Genomic DNA, 10868 nt, shown 5'->3' with positions numbered 1-10868 from the left:
GGTTCAGCCCGACCCAGGAACGGAGGAGGAGGAGGCTTCGCGTGAAGAGTCCCCTCTTTTATCCAGTGGGGTGAACCTAAATAAAGAGCCTGTGATATGCAACGAGCTGCTCCGCCTCGTGCCTGAGGGTCCACCAGAGGTAATGGGAAATATCCCTCCCCGATGGACAGAGGCGCCAAATCACCTCCCCAGGCACCTCGACTCCAAAACTCGTCACCATGGTTGGTGGCTGCTGGTATATCTCCTTTTTCACCAGTAGGAGCACCTGGAAGCCTGGAGGTCCACACACACCTTCTCCAGCCCTGGCACTGCTGAGCAGTTAATGCTTACTGAGCATCTAATGCTTAATCCTTGAGGAATTCATGGATTAGGCTTTTCCTTGCTGGTGGCCGGGGTCCCTGTTTGGAAGTTAACCTCTCCCCAGGGTTCGTGCAGGGACCCAGCGCCTGTGTCCAGGCTGGGGATGAGGCATGGCCATGCTCAGCCTTTGTCTCCTCTGTGGAACGTGCCTTCAAAGACTTGTGCCGTACTGAGCAACAAATGTGTCCTAATTCCTGCTCAGCAAGAAGCTTCAAAAGGGATGATTTTGATTTATTTTACAGTTTTCTGCTTGCTGTTATTAAGCAAATTCGGTGCAGGTGACACCCTTGCAGACTGAAGCTCTCTGGCTGTCTACAGGCAAAAAAAAAAAGGAGCAGGAGGCAGTGACAGAGCAGGCAGGTCCCCAGGCAGCCTGGCTCCCCGGCCACCCACCGGCGAGTGGTCATTTCATGTCACTCCCCCATGGGGACAGTGTGCCAGCACTGCTGACCAGAAGGGGATCTGGGACAGTTATATATGCCACTGGCTCCTGTCCTGTTTCTTTCAGACGAGGACAGTCCTTGAACGAGGGAGCAGATGGCATTTAGTGTATCATTCACTCTTCCTGCAGGTAGATGCTCTGCTCTGACACCTCTCGTGCTCGTTCCAGGTGATGGCCCAGCAGCTCCTGGTGATCTTCAGTGGATGCTACGTCCGGCTCCTGGTCACTGGTCAGCTCCCTCGGGCCGTGGCAGGGGGGCACCTGGAGCACAGCAGCGTGCCCTGTCTATGCCAGTTCATCAAGACCACCGCGCTCAACACACACCAGAGCTGGTTCATGGGCAGGTGACCGGAGGGGGCTGGAAAATGCTGAAATAAAAGCTGTCCATACACAACAGTGTGAAGAAGCCGTGGGGAAGAAGAGAGGGCTGTAATCGCTCATCCTGGACTTATCCAGATGAATGAGTGGAAATATGACTTTAATAAAACATGCAAGACACTCACAAGAAAGCTGCTTATCTTTGCAACCTTCTGCCTGCCCACTGGCTTGGTGTGACGGAGCTGCTCCGGGGGCAGAAACAATCCAGGGACAGCCTGGAGCTCCCTTGGGAAATTCCCTACTGCTTTTACCTGGGGGCCTTGGAGAGCTGCAAGGAATACTTGCAGGTGCCAGCTCCACACCTTCAAAATGAAGTATGTGGGGTTTTTTAGTACAGGGAAAATCTGTGCGTAGCAGTGTTCTAAATGTGATGTTTGCTCTGGATTATGTTTGTGTCACGTAGTTGTCAGCTTTGTCCTGTGACAGACACGGACAACGTCTCAGCTGGTGACTTGGCAAACTTTCCGTTTAAGAACCAGCTCGGGACGGTGCTCGGTACCTGCCGCTTCTGCTGCCTCCCCTGGGAGGAGGGTGATGGACATCTTGATGATCCATGGGATGAGGCCTTAAAGAAGACACTGTGCACTGTGTAGGGCATCCTGGAGCACGTCTCTTTTTAGACTCCCCTTTCTGCTCCATTTTGGGACAGGCTGATTTCCTTTGGTTTTCCTTTCCTCCTTTCCCCCCGTTGTGTTTGCACACAGCATGTAAGAGGAGCCGGGGGTGAGCAGGAGACCTCCACACTTGCTTGGAGGTCATAAAGGAATGGGAAATGAAGTGCTGTAAGCCTACAAGAGGTTGTGTGCTCAGGTAGTGCCCATGAATGGAGAACTGCTGTATGGTCCAGGTACTGCTGGTGTCCTCCTCTGTCCCCAGAGCTGGGCATTTCCATTAAATTCAGGGGATTGCATGCACTGACGTTTACCTGACCACCTAACCACATGGTTTGGTGGTGACAGCTGTCCTAGGGAGTGGCAGTGGTCAGAATAAAGAGTCCTAAGGTCTGTGTTTTCCAGCCTCGCTGTGGCTGAGTGTGCAAGGGAGATTTGGGGTTGTTCTGCACCTTCCAGCCTGCCCGCCCTCCCTCCCTCCCCATCTCCCGCAGAGCCCCGCAGCCTCCCGGGCAGGGCTTATGCCTCTCCCACCTGAACAAAGCTCTGCACAGGACACCTGCCCTGCACAAAACCAGGAGGGTTTTAAAATCAAGGTCTCTAGTTTTGTGCATCCCTTCATTTACATCCCATCCTGCCACCAAGCATCTCCCCCTCATGCGATATTGTACCAGAAAAATCTACGGCACCGAAGGCCAAACCATCGCTCAGGGTGGCAGCAAGAGAGCTGAGACCCGAGTGCTTAGTGCTAGCTCTGCCCAGGGATGCGAGATGACTCTGTTCCCTCCCCTGTTGTTTCTATCATCACGAGCAATGGTGAGACAAGACCCATCTCCTCCTACACGAGCAGCAAGGCACAAGCCTCTGCAGCGAGCCCCGGTGCTGCCAACGTACAATCCCAAGCATCAGTCTGTTCAAACACTGTAATGACAGCAAACCCCTTCCAGGAGAAGAACCACCATGCTCCCAACCAGCCTCTTTTCATCTCTCTTTATTTCTGGTTCAGCCTGGACTGTCACAGGAAGGGGTCGGGCAGATTCCTCCCCGCAGGTGCGGAGTTTGCGATTCTGCTGTCATTGCTCTCTGTGACGGCGTGGGGTTTGCTAGAGGGGGGATCCGACTGCGGTCCCTCTGCTCTGTGGGTGCTGTGCATCACGCAGGGGTGCTGGCCGCCCAGTAAGTACAGCTTCACCAGCTTACTGGGCATGGGGAAAGGGATTGTACAAAACGTCATGGGATTTCCACAAACCTAAGCTCTAAGACTCCTTATTCCAGCTCACGAGCTGATTTTGCCTTCATGGAAATAGTCTGAATGTATACCAATATGATTAGGATCACGATTTGGTTTCACAGTGTAAAAATCCAATTTGCTGCTAGGATACAATGGCTCTTCCCCTGGTGCTCCATGGCCCAAAGGTGTCAGGAGCATCTGGTACACATTGGCAATCTCTTTTTTCTGTCAGCTAGAAAATTCTGGTAACGAGAGACCGATCAGGACATTTTCTATCGTTTTGCTTCTATGTTGAGAGCAGATACAGAAGGGATTTGCTGATATTTTCCAATCCTTGGGCTGCAGGATTCCCTGAAAATGGATTCCCTGGGGAAACTGGTGGAAAGAAAGCTCGTAGCCTTCAGCAGAGGACCACGAGGGCTTTTACCCTCAGGATCTGCAGGGCTGGTCTTGGATGGGGTCGTTGCTCCTGGGAAGTGAGGCTCTTGTTTGGGGGGCTGCTGATACCTCTGCCTTTACATCTGCAAATGCACAAGCGTGGGAGAAAAGAGAGAGATTCAGGATTAGCCAAGGGGAAAGATTATTGTTGAAGGGCAAGGATGGTGTGTGAACTGGCAAGGTGCTTGGAAAACCTCCTGATGGGAACCATAAGCAACATTAGGCAAGTGCAAGGGAGTCAGGCCAGGTTTACGACACAGAGAGCTCTCCAGCAGAGCCCACCGTGCTGCAAGGAGGGGATAAAACTCTGCAGTTTCCAAACTGTGACCTGGATACCACTGGTGTCTCCAGATCATCCACATTTCCCAGCTGGATCTGTACTCTGCTGAGCTGCACGCTCCTCGTGCCCCGTCCTGGGCCAGCTTTCCCCGGCGTGCTGCGGAGCTCGCAGCCGTGGGCTGCTCCGTGCTAAAGAGAGGTGCAGACCACCACTGCCCTTCGCACTGGAGCACCCCCCACATCCACAGCAGCTGAGGGCTGGTGTGCCCAACCAGCCAGAAAGGCGCTGGGCCAGACCTGCTAGTGCCAACTGGGGCAGCTCCCCTGATTGCGATAAACACCCGGCAATTAACTGCAGAGAAGGAGCTTAACTTCTTTGCTCAAAGGAGGAGTTTGATTCCTCGTGCTGATACACCCAAGTGCCTGCCCTGCTCTTCCCACCCAGGGCCTCTGCAAAGTCCTGGCTCCCATTGCAGGCCAAATGACTAATGCTCTGCTTTTCCTTCATATGCACTTAATTAAGGCATTAGTGAAGGGAGACATTCTTTCTCCCCCACCTCCTCCCCCCATTAAGGATCCAGCTGCTTTTTTAGGGGAAAGGTGATATTCTGGAGATTTTATAGGACCCTCCTAGGCATGCAGTTCGCTTTCCCCCCCCTTGCACACAGCACATGGGAGCAGCAGAAAGGGAATGGCTCAGCCCTACATCTTCCCTGCAAATCTCCTGAGACAGCCCTAAGCTCCTGGCAGAGGTAGGAGACCACAGGGCACGACCTGACCGCCGTGGCAGCTGCCTGGGAACGTGCTCGTGCCTGGGTGCAGCTCTGGGCATGTTCGCACAAGAGCAACCCGGAGTGACTCAGCCAAACCAGTGAAACTGGTATTGGTGCGTCAGATCTTTCCCATGCTGAGATTCCTCTTTCTGCTGTTCAAAAATGATTTCATTTTGATAGCGAGCTTTAATGCCTGAGCAGCATGGCTGGGCGATGCAGGAGCAGCTCCCCGGTGAGCTTTTTTTTTGCCCCCATGGCTGGGGCAGGGACGAGGAGCCAGGAAGGTCCCTGCCGTACCCGCCGTGCTGAATCGGGGGCAGCCAAGGAGGAGCAGCTGCTCTCGGGGGCATGGCATGAGTGATCTGCAAAGTCATAGTGATTTGTGTGTTTTAAATGGGCCAGGAAGGGGCTGGGGAAGATTGGCAGCAAGGACAGAAATCTCTCACTGCCAGCTGGGGTGCGTGGTGATGCATTTTGGTATTTAGCAGGGTGCCTGAAATAACAAAGATTGCCCCAGGGAGACGTAGCTCTAGGGAAGCGGTGCTTCAGCAGGTTACATCCACTCCTCCCTCTGATTCCCCCCAGAGTACGTCTGTCCGCCTGTCCAAAGGCTGCTATTTGCTCATCCTCTCTGTCAAGGGCTGGGATGCAGCCATGACATTTAAAGGCAAAACCCAGCGAGGGAAGATAAAGCAGGAAAGAAAATAAACTTTTGCAACTTCTACCTGTTACGGTTCTTCCTCAGACAAAGCGCCTGGCTCTGAGGAAGACTATGGTCGCTGGAGCACAGGCAGGGAGGGATGGGGACCCAGTGCCTCACCTTTGCGGGCAGGGCAGCAGCTTGCCCGAGACAGCGGGCAGCAACAGGGGGTGCCCCCCTCCCCCCCCCAGCCTGTGAGCCCAGGCAAGCCCTGGCCCCTCCATCCCCAGCGTGGTCGGGGCTGAGGCTTGTGGATGTCCCCGTCCCCAGGGAGCTGCAGACTTACTTTGGTAGCGGCTGCGGGGGGCTGCCTGCGCTGGGCAGGGTGGTGGCTCCTGGTGCTCCCGGCTGCACAGGGTCCCCATCTTCCTGGCCACATAGCGGCAGGCTGGCGGGAAAGGGGAGACCTGTCTGCTCGCTGCAGCAATGCAAAACACCAGCTATCGCAAAAAACCCTCCCCAGGGGGGACCGGGGACCTCTTCGTGAGCTGAGGCAGATTGGCTGGGAATTGCACTGGACCCATGGCAGGTTATGGTCAAAAGTAACAGAGGAAATGGAGGGGACTGGATTTAATGGGCTGAAAGGGAGTTACTGTGTCTGGCGTCCTGGCTGTGTTTCAAACCACTCCAACACCACGTTTCTGCCCCCACAAGCCAAGGCCATAAAATACGCAGAGTATTTACCATGCAGAAATCCCTCTAAGCTCTCTTGCCTCGAACGAGAGGTTTCCTTACCGTTGATAATTACTCAAACCATTTTCTCCCGGGCTCAGCAAAGCTGTCCTTTCCAGCCAGCGTGTCTCTTCCTCTCTCTCCTCTCGCAGTCAGCTCTGCAGTGGTTTTATTTCTTTACAGCCTGGCTTCCTTCTTCCTTCCTTCCCTCCCACGGGGACGTTGCTCCAGTAACACCCGGTCACGCGCGGGGAGGCAGGCTCAGCGCGGTGCTGCCTCCGGGCAGGGCTGTGCCGTGCCGGGCGTGGGATCCCTGCACCTCCTGGAACGGAGAAAGCACTCCGAGCATCGGCTGCGGGCAGCGGCACCGAGGTTTGAGCCGACCATGCCAGAAAGGTGGCTTGGCCTTGGCTGGAGGAGCTGCTGGTGGTGCTTTGTGGCTGATGGAGGACCTGGGTTTGAGATGGGGGGGGGGATAAATCTTGCGCTGATATCTCTAAGCTGAGCTGGAGGGGAGTGCTGCAGCGTGCGCTTTACTTGTACGGAGCAGGGGTGAAGAAAGGGACATTTCCTCTCCTTTCCTGCTGCTGTCTGAACACTGCACGGACGTGAACGACCTTCCCTCCCCCAGCCAGACCTTCAAACCCTCTTAATACCACGTCCCGTTGTACACAGGGGAAGGTAAGGGTGACATCCCTAGCAGACAAGATGTAGGCAGTAGCATTGGCCTTGGTTTCTCTAGGGTCCCTCCCACATACTGCCTCCAGAGCACTGCTTGATTTTTGTCCTCGGGGTCGCTGCAACTAGCTGCTAAAGAAATACAGATTTTGTGTATCCTTTGCAAAACTTTGCTGTTATTCACTCTTGGTACTTATTCCTTAATCTCGAAGTCAGGCGAATTCTGAAAGCTTCTGCTTTGCCCTTTGCCCAGGGCAACATGCTTCCTATCTCCAAACCAAAGACTCACTGATTCAGGCAGGTCAGACTTTGGTTTTGATGTCCTTGCTTTGGGATTACATAAGGTTGGCCAGAGACGTGGTTGATGGAGTGCAGGTGTTGCATCACACGGCACTGCAAGTCAGCAGTCTGGACTGCTGCAGAAGAAAGTACAAGATCAGCGTGTGAGATAGAGAGGAGCTAACGTCACCCCACCCCGCCCTTGGTCTTGTTCTGGTGTTTCATGTCGGGAGATTTGAGTAAGCTCTGATGCACTGGGCTGAAAACCAGCGTAGAAACCTTTAGTTCAGCTGGTGTCCTGTCGTGCTGCTGTGCGGTGTTAGTGAAAGGCAAAGGCTTGAACGGACATGAAGAACGACCTCTGCTCTGAACCGTAGAGGACTTCCCATCACATCATCAGGTGTTGAAGCCTGCAGCAGTATATGATGCAAGATCTGTAAGTGTTTAAAAAAAAAAAAAGTAAAAAATTTCAAGGAAAAAAACCCAAACCCTGAGCATCCCCCTCCAGACCTCCCCCTCTAAACCCCGCTACCTTCCAACCCTCTCTGGAGGACCCATCTTTCCTTCTCACAGAAGAGCTCACCAGGACAAGGGGAATGATTGCAGCACAGCCATGTGCTTTAACAAACACTGAAGGCAGCTGGAGGAGTAAACTGCTCTTTTGAGGCTTTCCTTTCAGTTGTTTGATTTCCCCCGACTCCAAACCCAATGTGTTTCAGATGGGCGTTATCCTGTGCCAAATATGCACTGTAGAGCTGATGCCTCGGGTTTGCAGATGCATCCCTCTAGATGGTGCTAAGCTAAAGAGAAAAGGCTAGTGGCAAGAGGCCTTGGAGGAGAGGTTGTCCTGCGGTGCACTGCCTCTGCACCTCTGGTGCTGCCTGAGGTCTCCTGGGCTAGGAGAACATCTCAGCTCTCTGCTTGCTCCCAGCGAGGCGCCCATGCATTCGTACAGGTGCTCTGCTATGGTGCTCATCGTATCTATTTGCAGCGAATACTTCTCAGGCCCTTCTGCCGCTTCTGCCCATATTTCCCTTGCTGACGTGTGAGACCCCACAAATGCATCATGATTTTAATCCGTGCATCTGCTCCTATCCATGCAGTAAATCAGACAAGTTGATTTTTAATGGCAAAAATCCATCTTAGCTATTTTTTCCACTTCAACCAGTTTTACTGAGCAGCACAACTAAGACGACATCAGCTGAGTCCTCTTCTATCTCATGCATCATTAGCCCAAATCTTAACCAAATTAAAGCATAGATAATGTATGATTTATTGATGCAGGCAATTGAGAGAGAATTCAGCCTGGCTGCCAGAGAACAGCAAGGATCATTGAGGATTAGCTGTGAAGGGCAAGTCTTTTAGATCAACAGCTGAACAGATTTTACTTTGGAGTCACAGATGGGCGGTAAATAAGCTATTAAAAGAGAGCTATTGTTAGAAGAGACTTTTAAAAAAGAATAGCCACATTTAGGTCTGTTTTTCTTCCCACTACGTATAAATAGGGGAAGAACAACTCTATTGACCTCAATAGCACTGTATGGATGTAATGCTGCTGGGAGAGGAGAACTGAGCTCCTCTCCTCATGCGGAGGGAAAAGATGTTCGTACGCAGTGGTGGTATCAGTGCACAACCTGCTGTTTTTGGTAGGACTGCAGAAGACAGCTCTTTGGCACAAGCAGGCTTAGCTCGGCTGGAGCCAAGGACCGTTCAGCTCTCATCCAGGTGTGTGGCATAGAGAGCAACCTGAGAAGTGAGTTTTGGTGTCGGTCCTGTTCCTGTGCAATTAGCTCTGGCTGCTGCCCCGATATCACTGCTTCCCTCAGTCACGGAGAGAGAGAGGTTTTAATTACTCCCCAATCTAGATTTGTTGGCCTGAGCTTTGAATGTGATTTCTACTGATACAGTGGAGAAACACTGCTTTTGCCAAGTTTTCCTTCCAAGAATGGCTCAGCTCCATTCATGGTGAGACCGTAAACTGGATTAAGAGCTCAGGGACAGATTTTCAAGTATTTGAAACCCATAATCTGGGCTGGGCTTTCAGAACAGCTCAATCCTCTTGTAAGTAGCAAATTATGGTCATAAGTGCTCAGTGCTTTGCATTTTATATCAGGCTACTCAGAGCCATATTTTCTGTAAAGCACAGCACCCAGTGCTCCAGGATCTTGGGAAAAGCAGTTAACTGCTGACTTTTCTGAAGATGAGACTCCTCAGCCTCTCGATTCTCCTTCTCAAGAAATGCATGCACCTCTGAAAAATTAGTCCTCAAATTAATCCATGAACTGCAGGCAGCCTATCATCCATTAAAACCTCTGATATTGCCACAGACCACAGAAAGTTAACTTGTGAAGTTAATGAGGGACCTCATCTCCAGCCATCAGTCTGACTCCATTTCAGAGCATCTCTGTAGTAGCCACCTCCGTGACCTGTGGGTCCTGCAGGTAGACCTGAAGATACCTTCAGTGTGAATGAAACTAGAGCTGTTATGAGGAGCGATGTGGCCACAGCTAAATACCCAATTTTGTTGGTGGATTTTACCCTCAGCATTGCTACACCTGCCCTTCTGCCATACTTCAGCTTAGCTCCATAGTCGCACCTTTCTTTGAATACCTGTTTGCTTAGGAGAAAATAAGCTGGGCGAGATGGGTTTAGGGGTCTGGTCCGGTTCAGAAGAAAGGAAGGGTGACATTTAGCACAGGAGGCCGGGTCACTGCAAGTCAGCTGAGTATCGCAGCTGCTGCTCCGGAGCAGCTCAGGGGGCTGCGGGGCAGCAAGGAAGCAAAATGCGCTTCTGTAAACATGGTGCTGCTGCTGTTTACTTAAGTGCTGAAAACCAACCACAGGCAGACTGACGCGCCGTGTCAGAAAACCTCATTGGCGTCAGGAGTCGTCAAGACATAAGCAAAATGTCAGCAAGTCCAAACAAGGCTTTCCTCCAGAGGTCCGGCATGTAGGGTCGGAGGGGTCTTGGTGTGCAGGAGCTGGTGAAACTCTTGCGATGGCAATTATTCGTGACAATGGATAACAAGACAAGGAGAAGCTTTTTTGGAGCCAAAGTTGGCATCGTGTTTTTCCAGACGCTTTGCTCTTGGCATCAGTGGCGGGGAATTTCTGTTGAATCAAACATTCCTCAGGTGGGACTGGCTCTTGTCACATTGGTGACCTCTTTGCTGTGGCATGGTGCTCATTTCTGCTGGCGGGCCCATGCCCCTGGCCCAGCCCAGCTCTTCCTCTCCAGCCTGGATGCAGTCATTGCAAAAAGCATATTTCTGAATAATTGGTCCTGGCATTTGCAAGTCTGATGAGAGATGGAGGTGACTGCAAGACTTCCATAGCAAAACACCCCCAAGTGTTTACCTGTGCCTTTCCCAGCCCTTGGCAAGGTGACATCCTTGCTGAGAGGGAAAAGAGACACCAACACAACTCAGAAATCGATAACGGTGATGTGAAAAGTGCCCAGCCATGGTGGGGAGTGTTTCAGGAGGGTGGAGGGCTTGTAAGAGCCCCAGGGACAGACGGTGGGTTTGCTTGTCCCCCGTGGAGCAAGAGCAGACGGGTTCTAGCAATGCCAGCCTGGCTTGGCTCATCCTCGGGCACTCTGAGCAAATACCGGCAGCAGGGCTAACGGAGGAGATCCCTCGGGGTGTATTTCATCTCCTGCTGTCTGCTAATGATTTTAATGGCACGAGAGCCATCACCCAGCCTGGCCTTGCTGAGGTGGTCATTCTTGGCTGGGCATTTCTAGCAATTACTGGCAACCTCTGAAGGAACAGTATTTTGAGATGACTTGCCCACAAAGCACAAGATAAAGATCACTGTCCCCTGCCCCTTCTCTGGATGCACATAAATGAGTGAACATGTAAGTCAGAGTTGCAAGGACTTGTGTGCGTCTTCTTCAGCAGCCTGCGCTCACGTAGGGCAGCCTTAAAAACATATACAAACAAGGCATACATGTAAAACAGTGCTCAAAGCCCTGCTGAAACTGGATATATCTGCTTCCTTCTTATCCACACAGCCAGATACCCGT

General features: G+C 52.1%; 1 protein-coding gene across 1 annotated transcript in view; it reads left to right on the top strand.

Annotated features, from left to right (window-relative positions):
• Positions 1–1150, top strand: part of LOC104073902 (chromosome unknown open reading frame, human C9orf91) — a 9182-nt gene extending 8032 nt beyond the window's left edge. The window contains exons 7-8 of the mRNA XM_009573838.1: positions 8–139; positions 971–1150. Of these exons, the coding sequence (XP_009572133.1) occupies positions 8–139; positions 971–1150 (312 nt within the window). The remainder of the gene's footprint in view (positions 1–7; positions 140–970) is intronic.
• Positions 1151–10868: the final 9718 nt, after the last annotated feature.

Source organism: Fulmarus glacialis, unplaced genomic scaffold (genome assembly GCF_000690835.1).
Source record: "Fulmarus glacialis isolate BGI_N327 unplaced genomic scaffold, ASM69083v1 scaffold14053, whole genome shotgun sequence".
Classification (NCBI taxonomy): domain Eukaryota; kingdom Metazoa; phylum Chordata; class Aves; order Procellariiformes; family Procellariidae; genus Fulmarus; species Fulmarus glacialis.
This window is presented reverse-complemented; position numbering and strand designations above follow the sequence as displayed.